The 25,705-nt window shown below is 43.6% G+C and overlaps 1 protein-coding gene across 5 annotated transcripts in view; it reads right to left on the minus strand.

Moving 5' to 3' along the window:
* Positions 1 to 9,509, minus strand: part of FAM13C (family with sequence similarity 13 member C) — a 188,888-nt gene extending 179,379 nt beyond the window's left edge. For 3 of the 5 annotated variants that reach the window (XM_075934855.1, XM_075934854.1, XM_075934852.1), the window contains exons 1-2: positions 9,405 to 9,508; positions 5,578 to 5,616 (exon numbers count right to left, since the gene is read on the minus strand). In XM_075934855.1, the coding sequence (XP_075790970.1) occupies positions 5,578 to 5,616; positions 9,405 to 9,430 (65 nt within the window). In that variant the 5' untranslated portion in view covers positions 9,431 to 9,508. Of the gene's footprint in view, positions 1 to 5,577; positions 5,617 to 9,404 lie in introns of all 5 variants that reach the window. The other 2 variants (XM_075934856.1, XM_075934853.1) reach the window with 2 other exon arrangements.
* Between the last annotated feature and the right edge of the window lie 16,196 nt (positions 9,510 to 25,705).

The raw sequence follows: 25,705 nt of genomic DNA on the forward strand, positions 1-25,705 counted from the left end.
CAGAGCCATGTAGATGAGTTTACTAGACATAGCAAAATGAAGCGGCGAGCTAAATAATCGCACTTCATTTATATCAAAATGGCCGCCACACTGTGCCGATGATCAGCTGATCCAGCAGAGAGGAGCAGTCTAGATGCACCTCGGTCGACAAGAGAAGCCTTTGTCGTCCGCTCCGGAAAACCTCGTTTCACGAGGCATACCGGCGCGGTCGACAAAGGCTTCCCTTGTTGACTGCAGTGCATCTAGACTGCCACGCTGTGCCAGATCAGCTGATCGTCGACACAGCGCAGCGGCCATTTTTATGTAAATGAAGCACAATTATTTAAATTGCCGCTTCATTTTGCTATATCTAGTAAACTCATCTACATGACTCTGTCGACGGAGCCATGTAGTGTAGACACACCCATATACATGGATGCTTGTAGGAGCTGATGTGTTATAAATCCTCCTATTCCCCGCTCTTAAGTCACACAAAAAAACTGCAATTTACACACATGAAAGTCAGTCGTGAGGAAAAAATTCTTGCTCTAAGTTGTTTTGATGTACATCCAAGTTTTTTGGAATGGATCTTGGACTTATAAGTGAGGACGGCCTGTAGCTAAGAACACTTAACATATTCTTTTCAGAGCCAGGAAATTATATATATAACTATATAACTATTATAATATACATAACAATTCTGGCCCCTCTTTTCCCCTTGTCTCTTCATCCTCTGCTCATACTCACACTGCACTGGATAGGCCTGGATTACTTGAAGTTTGCTGGTAGAACAATCTATTCATTATGTGGGATGCAACCTCTGATTCAGCTGATTTATTAAATATTGACAAAAGCTGCTTGGCTTTGGAAAGAACATGTTAAATGATAAACATGGACCCCGTATGGCAATTCGATAGTCAGATTGTAATATGCTCCTCTCCCTGCCATTCTTCTGCTGTTATCTTTATCAACAGGTGACAGGCTGCTGATGAAATTATTTGAAAGGACAGTCTCTCTAGCTATTTATACTTCTTGCATTGACCTACTTTTTCAGGATGGGGGAGGAGTTAGTGAATGCATCTATTGAAGATGCTCTGTCTCCCCACCTTGTGTGCCTTTTAAAAGGAGACAAAATTGTTCAGCTCCTCAGTGATGAGGTGACTACAGTACTGCTAACTTTTGCAAGTATGTTGATGTGACTTTTGTTTGGTCATAAGTATGCCTCCCCCCCCCCCGGCTGCCCCGGCTGGGATTCTGCCTAGCGAATGGCAGACAAGGAAGAGAGGCCATGCATACTGAGTAATACATTGCGATTGCAGAAATGGTTCCAGTGGCAAGCCTCTCCAGAGAGCTCCTGTTGCCTGTGAAGCGTTGCCTCCGCCATTCTCCTAGGGTGTAATACTGGTGCACTGGCCCTGAGGGCCACTCTCCAGCTAACCAGTGTGACAGAGAGAAATCCTCTTGCCAGAAGTCCCTATCTACAGATGGGGGAGGGGTGGGAATCAGTTGGAAAAGTTGGGATAGGAGTTGGGATTGTAGAGGGGAAAAATCAGGGGCACTTTCAGAGGGAGGAAAGAGAGAAGGGGGCACACAAGGTGGGGAGACAGAGAGAAAGGATGTTCCTTGATAGAGGTGGAATGGCCCCTACTAATTTGCCAAGTAAAGACACCAGAATGAAGCAAAATGCCACCAAGGCTCCTCACAGGAGACTAACGTAAGTGAGGGCCTGGAATTGCTTAAGAGAGGAGCAATTACTAGGCAGGAGAGGTTGTGTGGCTTGGCTGGGGCCTATCTGGACCACTTAAGAAAGCCACACTATCTAAGGTCCCTGCAGACTGGTTTCTAGTGTACATATGTTAGAAGAGTTGGTGTCATGTGGGCATGTGTCTTTGTATATAATTTGGCTGACCCAACTCTGGACTGTGTAAATAAACAGTGTTTCCACCTTGCTTTGAATGGAAGCTCCACACTAGCCTTGATTTCTCCCTTCCAATCTCAGCTTGTCACAAGTCCAGAGAACCAGAGAGGAAGGTTCTACCACCTTTGAACTTTTCGTGGTCTGTGGGCCAGTCCGAGCTGCTCTTGCTTTTACCTGGGTCCCTGTGGCACCACTCTGACAACCAAGAATAGTCTGAACATATAGCCAGCCGCCCCGGGCCATGGCTCTTTTCATCTGCATCAAGGGACTGTGAGGGATGCAGCACAGACACACCAGCTGAATGCTGCCTGGCTATTCCTCCCTTTGTTGAGCAAATTCCCTGCATGTTGGTTCCACTGGGTTTGCTCTGCGGTGATCCAGAGAACTACAGAGCACTGACCCTTACTGCAGCACCACATGATTGTCTGAAGTGATAAATAAAAACAGAATTATCAGACACTGAGGAGAACATTATATGAGGTGGACTGTTAATGATGGGGGCAGTATAGAAGTATACAAAATAGTGAGTAGACATTTGGATGTTTCTAGTTACTCAGCTCATAGAAACAAGGGAGTAATGATATTAAAAGGAATCAAATTTAAAACTGATCATAGGAAATTTTAAAAATAAAGTACCCGATGAATTTGTGAAATGCAGTGCCACAAGCTATTGCTTGAGGCTAAGATCCTCGCAGGATTTTAAAAAGGATTGGCGCATTGCACTATATGGATTGTGAAAAGACCTACTGTTATGCTATACAGGATTACTTTTTAAAGAGCAGGGAGAAGTCCATTAGCGGTGGGCTATTCCATTAATGATCTTCATTGGAATCACAGAGTACTAGATGCTCGAGACAGGAGAGTACATCAGACAGACAGATCTGATCTGATATGGCAATTCCTATGAATGTTTTCTAGAGAATGTGGGATTTAGTGGATGTATTGTGAGTTGCTCCTTCTTTGTCTCAGATAGGAAACCTTTCTGAGCACATGGAAAGCTGCATCTATTTTGGAACTATGACCTTTAAGACATGCATAAAAACAATAACTTCTCATGCACCAGATGCACATATGACACACCAGGAGCCTGACCACTTGGATGCCTGGCTTATCTGGAGAAAGGTCCCTAAGAAAAAAGTAAAATTTATATCAAGGTCCTGTGCATTGTATTATTCTACAGCATCTGCGCCTTGGCAATAGAATTGTGCTTCAGAATGTAAGGTCAAAACTGGATGCCCAAAGTTAGGTAGCTAGATCCCCATTTAGACTGCTAAATAAAAGAGACTTCATTTTCAGAAGTGCACAGTATGAACAGTTTGTAGTGACGTCAATAGGAGCTGTGTGTTTTCAGCACCCCTGATACTTTTATTTCAGTGGCTAACTAAGGATAACAACTAACTTTAGCACCCTTGTTTGACAATTTGAGCCCAAACAGGGCTTTTCAAACATTTTTCTAGCCCCCAGCATTTATAAACCTATTAAAATAAGGAGAAAGCCAAATTCAGTGTGAAAACATGGTTCTGTTCCTGATGTGCAGCTAGCAAACTTCTCACATGCCCCACAGGATGAGGGATATCCCATTTCTCAGAGGACTTTGGACCAAGGATCTGCAATTACACTCTCTGCCAACTACTGCTGGGCTACGTCTACACTGGCATGAATTTCCGGAACTGCTTAAAACGGAATACTATTCCGTTTTCAGTTTTTCCAGAAAAGGAGCGTCTACATTGGCAGGCTGCTTTTCCGGAAAATCCCTTTTTCTGGAAAAGCGTCTGTGGCCAATGTAGATGCGCTTTTCCAGAAAAGAGCCCCAATTGCCATTTTCGCGATCGGGGCTTTTTTCCGGAAAAGACTACTGGGCTGTCTACACTGGCCCTTTTCCAGAACAGTGTTCCGGAATAAGGACTTATGCCGGAGTAGGAGCAGAATAGTTTTTCCGGAATAGCGGTTGATTTTGTACAGTATAGCATCGTTGCTTTTCCGGAAATTCAAGGGCCAGTGTAGACAGCTCGAAAAGCGGCTGATTTTCCGGAATAAGTGGCCCAGTGTAGACACAGCCCTGCAATGACTTCTAGGCACATATTCTGCCCCTCCTTTTCCCTACTGGCAGTGCTAGCACTATAAGGGCCCTCTGCAATGCTTCCCCTCCTGTCCTTAGAGTGACAAACTTAAAAAACAACAAAAGGTCCAGTAGCGTGACAGGAAGCCTGGCAGAGAAAGCCCCGCACCACTGGCCCTAGCAATACAACCAAGGGAAAGGCAGGGATGAGCACAGATCTGGCAGGAGAAACTCCAGTGAGGCTGAGGAAGAGAAAGGAACCAACGAGGGACTGAGGTTGGGAAGGAGAGGGAAAAGTATTAAAAATGTGATGTCTTACTATGCACCTCATTTGTAAAATCCCACATTTTGTCCTTCATTTTAGATCCCATCGCCCACAATACAGCATTAAAGGCGGAGCTGTATAGTGGCAAAGCTAATGAAAAATAATAAAATCATTTTCTGTTTTTTTTTTGTATTTAATTTCATGCTGGTTACTGTAGCACTCCAAAACCAGGGACAAAATTAATAGATGAAGCAAAGTAGGAGAAGTATATAGGAGGTTAAAAGGTGTTTGGAATCCCAGAGAAATATTCCATCCATTTTCCATTTGCAGTTTGACAGAACGTTTGGATTGCTCATACTGAGCTACAACCTAGACTGCTTTCAGAGTACATAATTTTCCCTGCAATACTTTAGCAAACAGTTCACAATCAACTTAGGCTTTTTATTCCTAGCATTTCAGCAATGTGAAATGTAATTTATACGGAAACTAATCTTAAAACATCTCCCTTTTGACAAGCACTGGCCAAAATTCAGCTGAGCAGTCTTCTAAAATATAATCCAGTGTGTGAAATTTTGGAGATAAAACACCTATGAAACACAGACACAATCATGATATGTAATTTTCAGAGCCAAAGAGAGCTGTACTGATGTCAATAAATAATGTAGAATAGTCACATCTGAAATTAAAGCATGTTTCTCTAGTCTAAAGGAAACCAGAAGTATATTCCATTTTTAAATTGTTAGTGGCATCCCAGTGTTTGTAACTTTACAATGTTTTCTACTGTTCTGCTATCTGTTCATCTTAAGATAAAAAGGCAAAACATATTTATTTAAAATCAAGTGGGCAAAAGTCCTGGTAAAAAGTTGTACCGCTTTAATTGCAGAGGGAAACTGCATTCGGGTACTGATCCTGTCTAAATAATATAGTATTTTGCTCAAAATATTCTTAAAGATTTTTTTTCTGCCAGTGCTGACAGTAAGAATAGAATATGTGCTCTTAGGAAAATGACACATTAGCTTGTCATGATCATCAATAAAAAGAATTAGCAACATTTTCTCATTAGATGTACAATACAATCATATGTTCAAACACATTTAGATATATATAAAGCAGAAAGCAGCAACAAAGATATTCTTTCATGATGCTACTCCATTGCTCATGGTTAACTATACATAAATATTGCTGTTACATCATATTCAGCATATTTTCAATAAAATAGTAAAACCACAGAGTGCATCATAAAATGTTACAGAAAGCTTTTTTATTTTTGAAATAGCATCGGAAAATATTCTCTGCACCGTTTAACACATCATTCTTATTTAATGGTAAAGGTATGTATTTAAAGTATTCACTTACTCTGCTAAAGCTGTACTGTTGAAGGAATGATCCTGAATGCTGAAACAGAAACAAGAAAACATCAGATACTCAATAAATCAGTCTCTCTAAAAGCTTTTCAGTTGCTGGAACACAAACACAAACATGGCATTGCAAGGCAAATCTCTGTGTTAGCTCTACATACACATACCGTACGCTGGGCTGCTCTGCACATGCTCATAATCAAAGAACCATGGGGATTAGCCCTGCAACTCTCACAACCACAAAGCCTATCCAGCAGTGCTTTCAATATATGAACACAGGAAACCAGGAGATTCTCAAAAATGGGTGACACACCTTTGCAGTTACAACTATATTGTTAAATAACAACTGGAGCTTCTAGCACATCGAGCCAAGTGTTTGGCATTCAGATTCTTTAAACATTTGAGTATTCACAATTTACTTAATATGTGCTATGCTGTATTTACTACTTGAAATAGAGATGATCAATTAAGGTTCTCATGAGACTTTTCTTCAGTTGTCTCTCACAGATTATGCTGATAGCACAAACTCCAAGGGAAGCTGTGAAAAAAAAATTAATTTGAATTGGAAGGAAGGGCTGCTAAATTAGCAAAGAATTTTTAAATGAGCAGCAAAGAAATTGCTTCTGTAAAATCCAAAATAATCCTGTAGTACAGTGTTGGCAAATCTAGCTTTATAAATCTATAAAGGGTCAAATAAGGATACAATCAAATATGCTGATACTGAGATAGTCCGGAGTTCCCTGTCTACTTGCAAATGAAGAATCTAGTAAATAGACTGCTAGATCATCTGACAATAGAAGAAAATATTCCTGCTGCTACATGTTTTCCCAAAGAATGGAGTATTCTGAGCATTCTTGATGTGTGTGACAATGGCACTGCATAAACTACAGCAAGAAACCAAGCAGAGATTCGGAGGCGGGGCATCCTATCCACTGAAGCAGCCTGTGCTAGAATGGTGTAAGAGCAGAGTTCAAGCATCCTTAGCGTGAATCTAAAGTCACACCACGACAAGGCAGTTAGAATACCCCTCCCCTCAGACAACATTGACATTGTCTCTTATTCTTGTCTCTCCTGAGCTCACTCACACTATGCATACTGTTCTGTAGATTCAAACTTGAAGAAGGAACCATTGTGATCATCTCATCTGACATTTGGCATGTCACAGGCAACAGAATCTCACCCACCCACTCCTGTCATAGGCTTTGTCTAGATTGCAGGCTTCTTTCAGAAGAAGCTTTTCTGGAAGAGATCTTTCGGAAAAAATTCCTCTGAAAGAGAGCGTCTACACCGCAAAAGCGCATCGAAAAAGTGAAAGAGAGTGTCCAGACTGAATGGACTATATCCCACATTTCAACTGTGATTACTATCAATGGAGCGGCCACCAGGACACTTAAATTTTTTCCTCTTTCCTCTTCTTTCAAAAGAACTCTCTCTTCCTCATCCACACATGCCTTTTTCCAAAAGAGCTCTTGTTGGAAAAACCCCTCTGTTCTTTTGATTTTTTTTAAGAATGTGATTGCAGCATGGACGTAAGTGAAGTTTTTCCAAAAAAACTCTGCAGTGTAGACATACCCATAAATGCCTGACCTCTAGCTGAGTTACTGAAGTCCTCAAAAAATGCTCTAAAGACTTCAAATGACAGAAAATCAACTATTTACACCAGCTCAAAGTAGTAGTGACCCATGCCTCAGTGCCGGAGGAAGGCAAATTAAACCTAGGGTCCCTTCTAATCTGACCTGGGTGAAAATTCCTTCCTGACCTTATACAAAGTGATTAATTAGACTTTGAGGGTAGAGGTGAGACCCAGCAGCCAGACACCTGGAAAGGAATCCTCTTCATAAACTCAGAGCTTCACTGTCTAGTGTCCCATCTCGGGCTACTGGGGAGATATCTGCTACCAGCAGTTGCAGATAGTCCATGTGACATTACAGGCAATCTCATCACACCATCCCCTCTCCATACTTCCCAGATGCAGCTTTGAAACCAGTTAGGCTTTGTGAACCCACTGCTCCCCATAGAAGGCTATTCCAGGACATCACCCTTTGACCGGTGGTTGTGCAGGTGATGTCGCCGAGGTTACGTCCACACTAGCTCGATAGTTCGAGCTAGGTAGGGTAATTAAGCAAGCGGAGTGGCAAATGAAGCCTGGGATTTAAATATCCCGGGCTTCATTTGCATGTTCCCGGGCGCCGTCATTTTTAAATCCCCCTTAGTCCGAACTCCGTGCCCGCAGCACGGAGTAGGTAGTTCGAATTAAAGATCCTAATTCGAACTACTGTTACTGACCAATCTGATTAGCTTCTATGATGAGGTAACTGGCTCTGTGGACAAGGGAAAGTCCACAGTGGATGTGATATATCTTGACTTTAGCAAGGCTTTTGATACGGTCTCCCACAATATTCTTGCCAGCAAGTTAAGGGAATGTGGATTGGAGAAATGGATGGTAAGATGGATAGAAAGCTGGCTAGAAGGCCGGGCCCAGTGGGTAGTGATCAACGGCTCAATGTCAGGATGGCGGTCGGTTTCTACAGGAGTGCCTCAAGGTTTGGTTCTAGGACCGGTTTTGTTCAATATCTTTATTAATGAGTTGGATGAGGGGATGGATTGCACCCTCAGCAAGTTTGCAGATGACACTAAGCTAGGGGGAGAGATAGGGTCCAGAGTGACTTAGACAAATTGGAGGATTGGGCCACAAGAAATCTGATGAGGTTCAACAAGGACAAGCACAGAGTCCTGCACTTGGGACAGAAGAATCCCAAGCATTGTTACAGGCTGGGACCAACCAGCTAAGTAGTAGTTCTGCAGAAAAGGACCTGGGGGTTATAGTGGATGAGAAGCTGGATATGAGTCAACAGTGTGCCCTTGTAGCCAAGAAGGCTAATGGCATATTAAGTTGCATTCAGAGGAGCATTGCCAGCATATCCAAAGATGTCATTATTCCCCTTTATTCCGCTCTGGTGAGGCCATATCTGGAGTATTGTGTCCATTTCTGGGCCCCCCACTACAAAAAGAATGTGGATGCATTGGAGAGGGTCCAGCGGAGGGAAACCAAAATGATTAGGGGGCTGGAGCATATGACTTATGAGGAGAGGCTGAGGGACTTGGGTCTGTTTAGTCTACAGAAGTGAAGAGTGAGGGGGGATTTGATAGCAGCCTTCAACTTCCTGAAGGGAGGTTCCAAAGATGATGGAGAAAGGCTGTTCTAGTAGTAAAAGATGGCAGAACAAGGAGCAATGGTCTCAAGGTGTGGTGGGAGAGGTCCAGGTTGGATATTAGGAAGAACTATTTCACTAGGGCTATGTGTACATTGGCATCCCTTTCCGGAAAAGGGATGCTATTGAGACACTTCGGAATTGCAAATCCGCGGGGGATTTAAATATACCCCGCGGCATTTGCATTTCTATGGCTGCTGCTTTTTTCCAGCTTGGGGTTTTTGCCGGAGAAAAGAGCCAGTGTAGACGCGATTTTCCGGAAAATAAGCCCTTTTCCGGAAGATCCCTTATTCCTACTTGAAAGTAGGAATAGCAAAAATTTATAGCAAAAAAAAGTTTATAGCAAAAATTCTTGTCATAAGTACCTAAGTGCATGACCTCACACACATCATTAAATGTAATTCCAATTTTCATGATCTTGACTATATCATACTAGCTATAACATTGTATCATCTGAAAATGTTATTAGTGCACATTCACACCAAGATCATTAATGAAAATGTTAAATAAGACCTGTCCCAAGATAGAGACCTGAGGAACTCCATTAGCCTGACATTTCACTTTTTTTAGTATGACCCTTTGTAGTCTCCCATTCAACTAGTTCCTTATCCACCTTTCAATTTTCATACTAATCCCCATTTTCTTTCATTTAACTCATCATATCCCATGTGGAACTGTATCAAATATCTTATTGACATCCAGATAACTTCGATCTACTGCGCAGCTGCAGGAATGTGGACTCTGCACCCAGAAGTTCCATAGCTATTACATGTCACCCCAAATCGGCATTATGATGCAATCCAACCAATCAATGCTCATTTTTTAGTTCCAGAACCTGTACTCCATCATCTGTAGCTGTTCCATGCACTCAACCAATAACCTTGAATTGGTCACTACATCCCACAGCAATCTGGACTCCAAGAAATCAGCATGTTCCCTGGTGATTCTGTTCTTCCTACTGCACTGCAAATAATGGAGGATTATGCATTCTGTGTTTGCAACTTTTTCCACAGTAGGGCAAAGATGTTCAGGCTAGATGTTTCTAGTACTGATGGCAGATAGCAAGGGGGTTCCTAGGATTTTTTTAAAATTATGTAATAGAACTGACATTATAGGATGGGTACAACTGCATGCTGGAAAGTTGACTGCTTACTCCCAATCACTTCTCATGGTTCATTTCTTCCCCCTCCTCATATCCATCCCTAGGCATTACCAAAAATTCCTAAAAGACAGTGAGCTGGCAGCTTGCACATGGGAATACTTACCATTGTATCTGCTCTGCATCGACACAAGCACTCTTGGGACATGTGTACACTAAGAAACTATTTTTAAATAACTAAATTCAACTTAACTCCAAATTTTACAAAATCAAAATAGCTTGTCTCCACTACAGAGAAGCCTCAAAATTAGTCTGAGGCAGGCACCATTAATGAGGACATACTACCTTGACTTGGAGCCCAGGAACCACTGGCGAGTAATTAGTTTGAATTACCCTGGGGAGTAGTTATTTCAAAATAGTGGCACCAGAGTGTTCACACTACCACTATTTTGAAATAACTATTTTGAAATTAGCATTATTCCTGAGGAAAGCAGGACTGCAGACTTTGAAATAAGCAATAACACAATTTTTGAAATTACAGGCTTGGTAGGGTGGATGGTCCATTTATAAATTCAACAGAAGGGGGTGTTATTTTGAAATAAAGCGCTAGTGTAGACCAGGGCTTGGAGAGTACATAGTGCCAGTTCAAGGAACCAAGTATGCGTGAGCTCAAGTGATAAACTAACTGGGGCTATATGTCACTATAACTTGTGTTGACTGAAGTCTACAATGCAGACATGGCCTTCGATGACTAATCACTAAAGTGTTATGACTCATGATTAAATCACAAGGCTCATGGCATTTGGATGTTTTCTTAAGGACCCCAGATATTGGAATTAAGGAGTTGCAAAAGGGTCTCAGCTTTAATTTTTTTAAAGTTGGTTTCTAGGCCACTTGTTTCTAGAGAAAAGTTTGAAAATGTGAAGCAACTGTGTCCTTAAGCTAGTGCTGTAAGATGCCAAACTGAGTCGCAAAAGGCAAATAAAAAAAATAAAATGCAATATTTTAAAAATCTAATTTAAAATAAATAATCCCAATTCTCAGGCTAATCTGTTGGTGTTTGGAGGCTTGACTCTTGATTTTTGCCTTGGTGCTGACAGTACTGCTGGTATTTGAACCATAATTCAATAGGGGAGCCATTACTTAATGGACACCATGTTGCATCAATAAGAGAAAAGCCTTGGGTGAGCTGAAAAATCAGATCAAAGTACTTCTCATACATGCTGAAAATGTCTTATAACTTGAGAGAATGAGCACAGAATGGTCTGGTAAGAATAACCTCTGCATTCTTACACACGCATGAGGATGATTGCTGGCTACTTCACAATCTCTGTAAATCCACTGAAATAAAATGCTACTATTTAGGGTAGAATTTGGCCTTAATATGGAGCTCTGAGCAATATTCACAAGGGCTACGTCTACACTGGCCCCTAATTCCGGAAAGTCATGCAAAGCAGGTAAGTCAGAATAGGGAAATCCGCGGGGGATTTAAATATCCCCCAAGGGATTTAAATAAACATGTCCGCCGCTTTTTTTCCGGCTTTGGGAAAAGCCGGAAAAAAGCATCTAGACTGGCGCGATCCTCCGGAATAAAGCCCTTTTCCGGAGGATCTCTTATTCCTACTTGAAAGTATCCCTCCTACTTGAAAGTAGGAATAAGAGATCCTCCGGAAAAGGGCTTTATTCCGGAGGATCGCGCCAGTCTAGATGCTTTTTTCCGGCTTTTCCCCAAGCCGGAAAAAAAGTGGCGGACATGTTTATTTAAATCCGCGGGGGATATTTAAATCCCTCGCGGATTTCCCTATTCTGACTTACCTGCTTTGCATGACTTTTCCGGAATTAGGGGCCAGTGTAGATGTAGCCAAGAAGCATAGTATTCACAGGAATTAGGAGGGGGAAAATCCATGTCTTGAAAGGCACCATCAAACTGTTTAAATTAATCATGTTAATGTTAATGTCAAACGCCTATGATTAAATCACTTTCTATTTTTCATTTGTTTATGACTCATTTGCATGCTTAATTTCATTTTTTTTTTTGGCTGATGATACTTTTAGTCACTGTTTCTGGACAGACTCTCCATGCCAAAAGCAGTACTGTAAAAATAATTTGGCATTGTTTTGTTTAAAACAGAGCCACATTAATAAATACACAGAAGAGAAGACATGCTATAAAGTGGGTGCACAACTGGTTGGAAAACGATACGCAGAGAGCAATTATCAATGGTTCACAGTCAAGCTGGAAGGGCATATCAAGTGTGCTCTGATAGTGATCTGTCTTGGGTCCAATTGTATGCAATATCTTCAGAAATGATTCAGATAGTGGCATAAAAAGTATGTGTTCAAACTTTCTGGAGGATACCAAGCTGGTAGGGGTTGCAAATGTTTTCAAAGATGGGATTATAATTCAAAATGATCTTGACCAATGTTTCTCAACCTTTTTTTTTATAAAGTACCCTTTTTACAAAATAAATCATAAATAAATACCCCCAATACCTACAGTTTTCAGACACACACAATTTTTTTTCCACCATTGCAACACATTTGTTTATACCACTTAATTGTAGCTGGGCAGGCGATGAAATTTTTGGGAATAAAAAGTACAAAAATAATAAAGTGCTGTACAACTTAAAACAAAAATTCAGTTTTCTCAAAATTTCAGTTGTTTTCATGTATCCCTCCGCCCCCTCTCCTCCCCCGACTTCTCTTGAGTACCTCTAAGGGTACCCGTACCACTGGTTGAGAAACACTGATCCTGATAAACTGGAGAAATGGTCTGAAATAAATAGGATGACATTCAATAAGGATAAATGTAAAGTACTACACTTGAGAAGGAATAATCAATTAGACAAATACAAATGCAAATGACTGTCCAGAAAAACGTACTGCAGAACCTGGGGATTCTAGTGGATCACAAAGTAAATATAAGTCAACAAAATAACAATGTGCCAAAAAAAAGCTCACACTGTTCTGGGATGCAGAACTGTTTGTAAGCAAGATATAAAAAGTATTTTTTTCACTCTATTCAAGGCCTTAACTCGAGTATTATGTCCAGTCTAGGAAACACACCTTGGCTACGTCTAGACTGGCTCCTTCTCCGGAAGAGGCATGCAAAGCAGGCAAGTCAGAATAGGGAAATCCGCGGGGGATTTAAATATCCCCCGAGGGATTTAAATAAACATTCCTTGCAAGTAGGAATAAGAGATCCTCCGGAAAAGGGCTTTATTCCGGAGGATCGTGCCAGTCTAGACGCTCTTTTCCGGCTTTTCCCCAAGCCGGAAAAAAAGCGGTGGCCATGTTTATTTAAATCCCTTGGGGGATATTTAAATCCCCCGCGGATTTCCCTATTCTGACTTGCCTGCTTTGCATGCCTCTTCTGGAGAAGGGGCCAGTCTAGATGTAGCCCACGAGAAAAACTTGGACAAGTTCGAGAAATGATTAAAAAGATCTAGAACACAGGGCCTAAAAACAGATTGAAAAAACTCGGTTTGCTTAGTTGGGAGAAAAGGGAAGACCAATGGGAAATGGTGGCATGATAACAGTCCTCAAGTCTTAAAAGTTGTTATAAAAAGGAGGGGGATATATTGTCCTTTAGCTCCACTGAGGACTGGACAATGCTTCATTTGCAATGAAAGAGGTTCCAGTGCTTGAGCAAATTATTTACATTCATTACTGATGCAAAACCCAGAAGTGCTGGGGCTTAAAATTGTCAAGCCTAGAGGTTTCAAAGCCCAGTGCTGTCAAGTCCTGGACTGAATTAAGCACTTGGTTAGACAAACAACTGTCAGGGATGGTCTAGATAATGCTTAGGTTTGCTTTAGTGCAGGGGCCTAGACAAGGGGCATGACTACATTAGGAAATAATATTGAAATAATTAAAATAGAAATAACTCCCGAAATAACAAAATTAAAATAACGCATCCACACTATGGGGGAGCATCAAAATAGCTCAGAAGTATTTCAGAACAGTGCGCCTATACTGATTGGAGCCTGCCACAGACGTGGAGCCCCCAGAAGCACTCTGGGGAGTGCAACAGAAGAGCGGATGCTTCCTGTGGCTGCTGGGTCAGGCAAGCTGAGACACATACTTTTAAGGGCTCCTTTCTACAGCCCCATTTCACATCCCTCTGCTCCTCTGCCACCTTCTCATGGGACACCAAACTCATGTGGTGTGCTCTGGTTGCCCTTGCAGATGCCACAGCACCGACAACAGCACTGACAAAGCAGTGCCAGGCTCACAGGCCTCGTGCTGTGCCTCATGGCATAGTTCATCTAGACTGCCCACGTGCCGCTCCAACAGGATGACTACCAGCCTCACCTGTTCACCCAGGTCCTGGTGCTCCTACTGCTACAAATGACCCTCAATCCCCTGCACACAACAGAATGCCACTTCTGGCAGTGGGAGAGAAGTTCCAACTGATGGGACCACATCATCCTGCAGTGATGGGATGACAAGCAGCAGCTCCAGAACTTCTGTATGAAGAAGACCACTTCCTGGAGCTCTGCAAGTGGCTCGCCCCTACCCTCAGGTGACAGAACACCTGACTGACCCACCATCCCCCTGCAGAACCGCGTCGCCATCGCCCTGTGGAAGCTCACCACACCAGACACCTACCACTTTGACAGGAACCAGTTGTGTGTGGGGAAATCCATAGTTGGGGCCATATTCCTGCAGGTAGCCAAGGCCATCAATAATGTGGCACTGCAGAGGATTGTTTGCACAATGTCAACACCATCGTCAATGGCTTTGCTGCCATGGGCTTTTCCAACTGTGGGGACAGGGGAGGCATAGGCAGCACTCATATTCCCATCCTGGCCCTTGACCACCATGCCTCGGACTATGTCAACAGGAAGGGGTACTTTCTGATGGTGCTGCAGGCCCTGGTGGACCACAAGGGTCAGTTAACAGACATCAGTGTTGAGCATTTGGGGAAAGCGTATGATGCTTGCATCTTCCGGGCTCCCAGTCCCACATTTCTAGATTCTAATGAAAACTGGATTGCTAATTGAGTCATGGCTAGAGTTCGGGTTGGACTGGTAATGCTGCACTGTCCACAGGCACTGCTGTAGAAAGGGACTAATTCATGGGTTCACAATTCCTTCCCTGTTCACCCCTTGTTCCTGGATGGAAATAACTAATCTCCACCTTCCCACTGGTCTTGGCTCTCTGCTGACTCTATCCATTTCTCTGGGCCTTCCACCCATTTGCTCTGGGAAGAAGCATACCAGGCACACAGCTCTTGTTCTTCTTCCCTTTCCCCCTCCTAACGGAAATCTCAAGAAGGGGAACACTAACATGACCACCTAAAACATCAGGGACTTTATTCTCCACTAGACCCTTCTACGGCCAGTCACAATCTTACCCATACGTCCCAATTTTCAGTATATAAAATTGAACTGTTTTGGTCTGAAATGTTACATACAGTGATATTCAGGCTATGTTTACACTGCAGGTTTTTGTGCAAGAAGTATTTTGCAGAAGAGTTCTGGCGCAAAAACTGCTTGCACAAAAGCATGTCCACACCTCATGGACCTTTTACTCCTTTTGTGCAAGAGAGCATCCACACTGCATGGACGCTCTTGCGCAAGAAAGCTCTGAAGGCCATTCACAGATTGGCCATCAGAGCACCTGTGCTTTTTCGGATAGGCTCATTTTGAGCAAGAAACTCCTGTGGAGCGTCCACACATGCCTTTTTGTGCAAGAGCTGTAGCTCAAAAAGGAGTTATGCCTTGTAGAAGGAAGTATACCTACGCCGCAAAAAGCCCTCTGTTCTGTCGATTGACTGTAGATTTTCTTGTGTAAAAATGCACTTGTGGGTTTTTGTGCAAAAACCTTGTAGTGTAGACGTAGCCATAGTGTATTAAAAATCTCAGTGTCAGGTATATTTCACTGCAACATATAAAAAAGCCCCGGTACCTCTCATCATTCTCAAGTCTGAGAAAAGGTACTGCCCCTATATATGCAGATCAGAATTTAAGCACAGAATTAAAGACTTGAATTTTAATAACTTCAACTTTAAAAGTAATTAAAATTCATCTTGTTAACTGCAAGTAGCATTTTGTCTGTGTTTCATTCCTTTCAGGCTCTAGACAAATTTCTACACTCCATATATTTTTGTCAAATCATAGAATCATAGAATATTACGACTGGAAGGGACCTTGAGAGATCATTGAGTCCACTCCCCTGCTCTCATGGCAGGACCAAATATTGACTAGACCATCCCTGATAGACATTTATGTAACCTACTCTTAAATATCTCCAGAGATGGAGATTCCACAACCTCCCTGGGCAATTTATTCCAGTGTTTGACCACTCTGACAGTTAGGAACTTTTTCCTAATGTCCAACCTAAACCACTCTTCCTACAGTATAAGCCCATTGCTTCTTGTTCTATCCTCAGAGGCCAAGATGAACAAGTTTTCTCCCTTATCCTCATGACACCCTTTTAGATACCTGAAAACTGCTATCATGTCCCCCTTCAGTCTTTTCTTTTCTAAACTAAACAAACCCAATTCTTTCAGCCTTCCTTCTTTAGCCTTTTAATCATTATTGTTGCTCTTCTCTGGACCCTCTCTAGGGGTATGTCTACACTACAAAGTTAATTCGAACTAACAGATGTTAGTTCAAATTAACATTGATAGGCGCTACACATGCAAACCGCTAGTTCGAACTTAATTCGAACTAGCGGAGCGCTTAATTCGAACTAGGTAAACCTCATTCTACGAGGACTAACGCCTAGTTCGAATTAATTAGTTCGAATTAAGGGCTGTGTAGCCACTTAATTCGAACTAGTGGGAGGCTAGCCCTCCCCAGCTTTCCTTGGTGGCCACTCTGGGCACCACCAGGGAGACTCGTCTGCCCCCTTCCCGGCCCCGGAGCCCTTAAAGGGGCACGGTCTGGCTAAGGTACCCGTGCCAGGTGCAAGCCTGGCCACCCGCGGCCACCCAGCCCTCCGCCTCTTCCTGGGACCAGGCTGGTGGCTCCTGGGAGCCTGCCCAGGTCCGTAAGAGGTGGGCGCCTGCCTGGTCTAGTGCAGACATTGTGGACCTCATCCACGACCACTGCACTAGGCACAGGAAAGTGGCTGTCTAGGGCAGGACAGCTGCCAACCTGGTCACCCAGGAGCAGGTATGCATGAAAATCAAGGTGGTCCACTGAGACCACCAACCCTGAGCCCTGAGCTTAGAATGGCCATACTGGGTCAGACCAAAGGTCCATCTAGCCCAGTAGCCTGTCTACCAACAGCGGCCAACACTAGGTACCCTGGAGGGGATGGACCGAAGACAATTACCAAGCCATTTGTCTCGTGCCATCCATCTCCAGCCTTCCACAAACAGAGGCCAGGGACACCATTTCTACCCCCTGGCTAATACCACTCCATGGAACCAACCTCCATCACTTTATCTCACTTCTCTTTAAACTCTGTTCTAATTCTAGCCTTCACAGCCTCCTGCAGCAAGGAGTTCCACAGGTTGACTATTTGCTTTGTGAAGAACAACTTTCTGTTATTAGTTTGAAGCCTGCTACCCATTCATTTCATTTGGTGTCCTTTAGTCCTTATATTATGGGAACTAATGAAGAACTTTTCTTTATGCACCCTCTCCACACCACTCATGCTTTTATAGACCTCTATCATATCCCCCCTCAGTCTCCTCTTTTTTAAGCTGAGAAGTCCCAGTCTCTTTAGCCTCTCTTCATATGGGACCTGTTCCAAACCCCTGATCATTTTAGTTGCCCTCCCCTCTCCCACCCTCTCTCTTCCCCTCTCCCATCTCCTTTTCCCAGTCTCCCCAAGTTTTGTTCAAGAAAGAGAGTTTCTATTTTTGAACACACGTGTCCTTTATTTTGTACATCAGGAAGGGGGGCTAGGGAGGGGTAAGTGGAAGGAGGTGAGGGAGGAATGGGGTTCGAGCCCCTGATGGGGAGGACTGGGCTGGCTCTGCGGGCTCCTCAGGGTGGAAGCTCTCCTGCAGCCCCTTGATTGACCCCCCCCCTCCGGATGGCAGCCTGCGGCAAGTGCAGCCGGGCTGATGGCCGAGTGCTGTGATGTGCCGAGTGTGGGCACTCAGAGCACTCCAAGCCAGGACTGCTTTGCTAGTGGGGAACCCTTGAGAACTGTCTGTCCAGGGTGGGGGTCGGGTCCCTTTAAGCACAGCCCTCAACTAGCCTGAGACCACAGCTCCACGCTCTAAGTCCTAATCTGATGCCCTGCCGGCACTGCTTCCGGCCATCCTTAACCTCTGTTCAGGGTCCACTTAGTGTGGACATGCTAGTTCGAATTAGCAAAATGCTAATTCGAACTACTTTTTAAGTCTAGATGCGCTAATTTGAATTAGCTTAGTTCAAATTAACTAATTCGAACTAAGTTACTTCGAATTAGTGCTGTAGTGTAGACATACCCTAATTTCTCCACATCTTTCTTGAAATGTGGTGCCCAGAACTGGACACAATACTCCAAATGAGGCCTAACCAGTGCAGAGTAGAGCGGAAGAATGACTTCTCATGTCTTGCTCACAACACACCTGTTAATGCATCCCAGAATCATGTTTGCTTGTTTTGCAACAGCATCACACTGTTGACTCATATTTAACTTGTGGTCCACTATTACTCCTAGATCCCTTTCTGCCATACTCCTTCCTAGACAGTCGCTTCCCATTCTGTATGTGTGAAACTGAGTGTTCCTTCCTAAGTGGAGTACTTTGCATTTGTCTTTATTAAACTTCATCCTGTTTACCTCAGACCATTTCTCCAATTTGTCCAGATCATTTTTGAATTATGACCCTATCCTCCAGAGCAGTTGCAACCCCTACCAGCATGGTATCATCTGCATACTTAATAAGAGTACTTTCTATGCTAATATCTAAATCGTTGATTAAGATATTGAACAGAGCCGATCTCAAAACAAACCCCTGCGAAACCCCACTTGTTATACCTTTCCAGCAGGATTGAGAACCATTAATAACTATTCTCTGGGAGTATGTCTACACTAGCCCCTTAGTTCGAACTAGGGAAGCTAATGTAGGCATTCGAACTTGCAAATGAAGCCCAGGATTTAAATATCCCGGGCTTTTTTTGCATGTTCCCGTCTAGTCGCCATTTTTAAATCCTACTAGTCCGGATTAACTGCCCACGGGAATGAGGTGTAACAGTTAATTCGAACTAAGGACTTAGTTCGAATTAACGTTTGACTGCCGCGTGTAGCCACGGGCAGGTAGTCCAGACTAGTGGGATTTAAAAATGGCAACCAGATGGGAACATGCAAATAAAACCTGGGATGTTTAAATCCCGGGCTTCATTTGCAAATTTGAATGCCTACATTAGCCTTCCTAGTTCGAACTAGGGGGCTAGTATAGACATACCCTGAGTACAGTTATCCAGCCAGTTATGCACCCACCTTATAGTATCCCCATCTAAGCTGTATTTGCCTAGTTTATTGATAAGAATATCATGTCTTACTAAAGTCTAGGTATACCACATCCACCACTTCTCCCTTATCCACAAGACTCATTATCCTATCAAAGAAAGCTATCAGATTGGTTTGACACTATTTGTTTTTTTACAAATCCATGCTGGCTGTTCCCTATCACCTTACTACCTTCCAAGTGTTTACAGATGATTTCCTTAATTACTTGCTCCATTATCTTCCCTGGCACAGAAGTTAAACTAACTGGTCTGTAGTTTCCTGGGTTGTTCTTGTTTCCCTTTTTATAGATGAGCACTATATTAGCCCTTTTCCAGTCTTCTGGAATCTCTCCTGTCTCCCATGACTTTCCAAAGATGATAGCTAGAGGCTCAGATACCTCCTCTATCAGCTCCTTGAGTATTCTAGGATGCATTTCATCAGGCCCTGGTGACTTGCAGGCATCTAACTTTTCTAGGTGATTTTTAACTTGTTCTTTTTTTATTTTATCTTCTACACGTACCACCTTCCCACTAGCATTCGCTATATTAGGCATTCCTTCAGACTTCTCAGTGAAAACCAAAACAAAGAAATCATTAAGCATCTCTGCCATTTCCAAGTTTCTTGTTACTGTTTCACCTTCCTCATTGAGCGTGGGCCTACCCTGTTCTTGGTCTTCCTCTTGCTCCTAATGTATTTATAAAAAGTCTTCTTGTTTCCCTTTATTCCTGTAGCTAGTTTGAGCTCATTTTGTGCCTTTGCCTTTCTAATTTTGCCCCTGCATTCCTGTATTGTTTGCCTATATTCATCCTTTATAATTTGTCCGAGTTTCCATTTTTTATAGGACTCCTTCTTTATTTTTAGATCATGCAAGATCTCGTGGTTAAGCCAAGGCGGTCTTTGGCCATGTTTTCTATCTTTCCAATGCAGCAGAATAGCTTGCTTTGGGACCCTTAATAATGTCCCTTTGAAAAACTGCCAACTCTCCTCAGTTGTTTTTCCCCTCAGTCTTGATTCCTATGGGACCTTACCTATCAGCTCTCTCAGGCGCAGGTGGAGGAGACAGAAGCGGTGCTGGCACAGATGTTGCGGGTCTTCCTGACCATCATAGGCCTCCCTCTGTCTAACTCCCTCTTAAACTCCCCTGTCTGCAGCTCCTGTCCACTTCGCTCCCCTGGTCGCTCTGCCATTGGCTTTTAAAGCCTGCTTGTCTAGGTCAGGCCTGCCCCCTTTTGTTTCAAAAATCATAATTCAAAAATCATAATTTTGCAGAGACACATTCCCTCTAAAGAAAAGCCATCACTTCCCATTACATATCCACTACTGAGTCTACCACAATTTTGGCAAAATAGGATCAAACCATTTAAAACATGACATGCCAGCACACAGAATGTTTTTTGGAAATGTTCAAATACATAAGTTATGTGCATTTTGGAGATATCAGTATTCAAAATAACATGAGATTTTACTTTTGAAAATCGCCTGTCTCATCATCTGGCTTATCATCTCTCTAAAACAGCTTTTACTAAAAACTCCATAGTATTATTCTGTTGATCACACTTACTTTGCAGTAACAAATACTAACCTCTCTATCCCAGCAGCACAAAATATTCATCTGTACAAATTCACTGTTCTGCTTTCTAGATATGCAATCTTTTATTCTGTCGCTCTTGCTGGATATGGAGGTGAGAATGATTTAAGCTATTAACCAGATTTTTTACGTATTTCATGAAGACAGATGGACAATGTGCACATTATCAACACCATTAGTCAACTGTAGGCACTATAAACACACATTAGTGCAATGCCTGCTCTGCAAAAATTGCATGGTCAACAGCGATGGAAGAAGGGGAGGCTGGGAGTCACAGATAGAGGGTAAGGTGGGTTATGTCTGAGAAGAGCAGAACATGGAAAGCCAACAGAGCTCACATCATGGGAGGGAAGGAAGGGGCAGAGAGAAACCACAGGTTGTGAGGAGGAGGAATGGAGTGTCACAAACAGCTGATGTGTGGTGCTCAAACCCAGGGAGGAAGGAGGAGAAGTGGGGATGGGGCATACTCAGGGCGGGGAGAAAAGTGGGGCAGCTGCAATGTTTTCTGCAGTTATAAATACTGGACACCTGCTCAGGGAGGGAGGAGGCGGAGCCCTGCTGCACGAAATGTTCATATATGCACAGCTCTGCTTTCTCAGTGTGTTGGTTGGCTTTGCAGTGATTATGTTAGCAGAAACATAAGAACATTTTATAGACAAGTTAAACCAAAACACAGTGATTACACAAGGAGGCCAGTCTTGAGCAGTGACTCCAGTTTTCTGTGCCTTTGAGTCTATTACTGACCTAATTAGCACATCATGTGAAGGCAGTGGGAGACTGTGATCAGATGCTCATGCTGTCTCACTTCAGAAAAGATAAACAGTCAAATATAGTAGTGTATCTACATGTAAATAAAGTTGCTATAGGAAAATTATCTCAAACAATAATCCCATAAAAAGTACAATCCTAGACTAAAACTGGACATGGCTTTAGGGACACATTTTTTAGGGGTGTCTTACTGTCTTCGTTAGTGAACATGCAAAATTTTACAGGCTCATTCTACCAGCTACTTGCTCACCAACTGCTGCCAAAGTACAGTAAAACTCCAATTGTCCGGCATCTAGTGGTCTGGCACTCCTGATAGTCCGGCACTAACTGGAACCCGGAAGTGCTCCAGCCAGCTGGACAATTGGAGCGCCTGTGAGCCCCACGTGTGCTCACAGGCCGGGAAAGGGAAGGGGAGGAGAGGGGAAGGAAATTATACACCTGTGACGGGTCTGCTAGGACCCGTACTGCATTCAGCCGGTGGGTGAGGGGGAGGGGTCGACGGGGAATGGCTCAGTGAGGGGCAAACCCTCCACCGTTTTGCAGGGAGGCAGGGAAAGCCCTGCGCGGCTGCCTCTTGTTAAGTATTTCACATTTTGTAGTGGACACAGTTGCTCTTTGGACACTGGCTTCCTGAAGTTTGCATAAGAACTTTGGAATGCATCTGCATTTTATATAATAGTTTGTGCCTGCACTTAGAGGTCACAGCTAAAAATGTCTCTCCTAAAAATAAATGTCTGTGTAGTGCCAAGTGCAATAGGGTCTATGGCTAGGGCTCCTAAATCAAACTTCAATAAGTAATAAAAATATATATAACTGCCCCCAACTTTAAACTTGTCATTAGTGATGCAAAATGTTCTCAGCATTGAACCCAGAAAAATAATGCTTTTTGCCTATATAATTAGGACCCCCCACAGGGCTGCAACAATTTGTATAGTAGCAGTGCTGAAAGCCATTGAGCCAAACAGTAAATCCTGTATATACTGGAAACCACTTCAAGTTAGCACCCTACCCCCATCCCTAGTTCCAGCACCTATGGCTTTGAATGAACAAATTAAGGAATTTTGCTAGCCTCAGGATGGTGGGAATAGTACATATGGATGGCGCTATAAACAGCTCCAACACTTCCCAATCCAGCCTGCATTGGGTATCTCATCAAAACCAGTTGTGACAGATAAGTGATGGACTCTGATCAAACCAACAGCCCCACCATGTCTGTGGGCTCTGGTGCAGCCACCAACAGAGAAGCGCATGTGATAATACAGCTTGCCTAGGTGATTCTTCTGTTTGGCTTTGCTGGGATGCCATAATGACTCAAGTCCAATGATTTTTCTGACTGTACCAGTGGGTGGTAAATGGTAAACGTGCTGTGTGATGTGTCCAAAATACCTGAGCAGGTCAGTACAACATAAAAAGTATTATACATAAGGCAGAGACGCATTGATCTTTTCTATGACTCATTTAAGAAAACATCACAGGATGCAGAAATGGCCTTTTTGAACCACTCTGTGGTTGTTCCTCTGACTAAAGTGTCAGTCACCTCTTGCTTCTTCTACATGTGTGTGTCAGGAAGGGAAGAGAGAGGGCTGGTGTACCTTCGGGTGAGGGACAAGCAGAACATGGGAGTCATAAATCAGTCTGGGTATGTCTACACTACAAAGTTAATTCGAACTAACAGACGTTAGTTCGAATTAACTTTGATAGGCGCTACACATGCAAACCGCTAGTTCGAACTTAATTCGAACTAGCGGAATGCTTAATTTGAACTAGGTAAACCTCATTCTACAAAGACTAACGCCTAGTTCGAATTAAGTAGTTTGAATTAAGGGCTGTGTAGCCACTTAATTCGAACTAGTGGGAGGCTAGCCCTTCCCAGCTTGCCCTGGTGGCCACTCTGGCCAAACCAGGAAAACTCTTCTGCCCCCCTCCCGGCCCCGGAGCCCTTAAAGGGCCATGATCTGGCTACAGTGTTTGTGCCAGTTGCAAGCCTGCCAGCACCCAGCCAGCAGACCCTGCGTCTAGCCACCCAGCCCTTGGCCTCTTCCCGGGACCAGGCTGGCAGCTCCCAGGAGCCTGCCCGGGACCGCAAGAGGCTGGCGTCCGCCTGGTCTAGTGCAGAGATCGTGGACCTCATCCAGGTTTGGGGGGAGGCCTCCAACGTCCATGACCTCTGCACTAGACACAGAAAAGTGTCCGTCTAGGTCAGGATAGCTGCCAGCCTGGCCACCAAAGGCCATGTGCAAACCCAGGAGCAGGTTTGCATGAAAATCAAGGTGGTCCACTGAGACCCCCAACCCTGAGCCGTGAGCTTAGAACATAAGAACATAAGAATGGCCACACTGGGTCAGACCAAAGGTCCATCTAGCCCAGTAGCCTGTCTACCAACAGCGGCCAACCCTAGGTACCCTGGAGGGGATGGTCCAAAGACAATGACCAAGCCATTTGTCTCGTGCCATCCATCTCCAGCCTTCCACAAACAGAGGCCAGGGACACCATTTCTACCCCCTGACTAATACCACTCCATGGACCCAACTTCCATGACTTTATCTAACTTTTCTTTAAACTCTGTTCTAGTTCTTGCCTTCACAGACTCCTGCAGCAAGGAGTTCCACAGGTTGACTATTTGCTTTGTGAAGAACAACTTTCTGTTATTAGTTTGAAGCCTGCTACCCATTCATTTCATTTGGTGTCCTCTAGTCCTTCTATTATGGGAACTAATGAAGAACTTTTCTTTATGCACCCTCTCCATACCACTCATGATTTTATAGACCTCTATCATATCCCCCCTCAGTCTCCTCTTTTCTAAGCTGAAAAGTCCCAGTCTCTTTAGCCTCTCTTCATATGGGACCTGTTCCAAACCCCTGATCATTTTAGTTGCCCTTTTCTGAACCCTTTCCAACACCAAAATATCTTTTCTGGGGTGAGGAGATCACATCTGTATACAGTACTGAAGAGATGGCGTACCATAGTTTTATACTTCCCCTCCTCCTTCTTCCCCTGGCTTCTCCCTTCCAGCTCCCTCCTCCCAGGTTTCCCCCTCCGCTCTCCCACCCTCTCTTTTCCCCTCTCCCACCTCCTTTTCCCAGTCTCCCCAGAATTAATCCTCCCCCAGTCTTGTTAAATAAAGAGAGTTTCTATTTTTGAACACGTGTCCTTTATTTTTTACATCAGGAAGGGGGGCTAGGGAGGGGTAAGTGGAAGGAGGTGAGGGAGGAATGGGGTATGAGCCCCCACTGGGGAGGACTGGGGTGGCTCTGCGGGCTCCTCGGGGTGGAAGCTCTCCTGCAGCCCCCCGATTGACACTCCCCCCGGATAGCTGCCTGTGGCAAGTGCAGCCGGGCTGATGGCCGAGTGCTGTGATGTGCCGAGTGTGGGCACTCTAAGTCAGGACTGCTTTGCTGTCCCTCATCGAGGTAGACAAGCAAGCGGGGAACCCTGAGAACTGTCTGGGTGGGGGTCGGGTCCCTTTAAGCACAGCCCTCGGCCAGCCTTAACTTCGGTTCAGGGTCCACTCAATGTGGACATGATAGTTCGAATTAGCAAAACGCTAATTCAAACTAGTTTTTAGATCTACATGCACTAGTTCAAATTAGCTTAGTTCGAATTAACTAATTCGAATTGTTAGTTCGAATTAGTGCTGTAGTATAGATATACCCTCTGTCTTCTGTTCAGTATTTTCTGGAAACCACTAGAGATATTTGTATCATCTCTATTTCTCTCCAAGATTATGTTAGTTTTCTGACAGTGAAGGTACACTGCAGGCCACCCGTGCTTTCCTTACACTCACACTAACACCTGTGTACAGAGTTCACAAAAGAGCAAAAATATTGCAGTGACACAGAATACCAAAATTCACGGCCTCGCCTATGTCCAATACATTAAGGAACACTAAAATCACAAAGCCAAGCAGTCAGAAGTTAAGACTTGTCAAATTTAAGGTTGTTCATACATCTTTAGGTTATCCTTATTTTGCATATATATTATGATGGTCCTGATCATCAACACAGAGAAATCTGTGCCAGAATCAGGAACAAAAAACAATTATTTTCCTGGGGCACAGTTC

This window comes from Pelodiscus sinensis, chromosome 8 (genome assembly GCF_049634645.1).
Source record: "Pelodiscus sinensis isolate JC-2024 chromosome 8, ASM4963464v1, whole genome shotgun sequence".
NCBI classification, from domain to species: Eukaryota; Metazoa; Chordata; order Testudines; family Trionychidae; genus Pelodiscus; species Pelodiscus sinensis.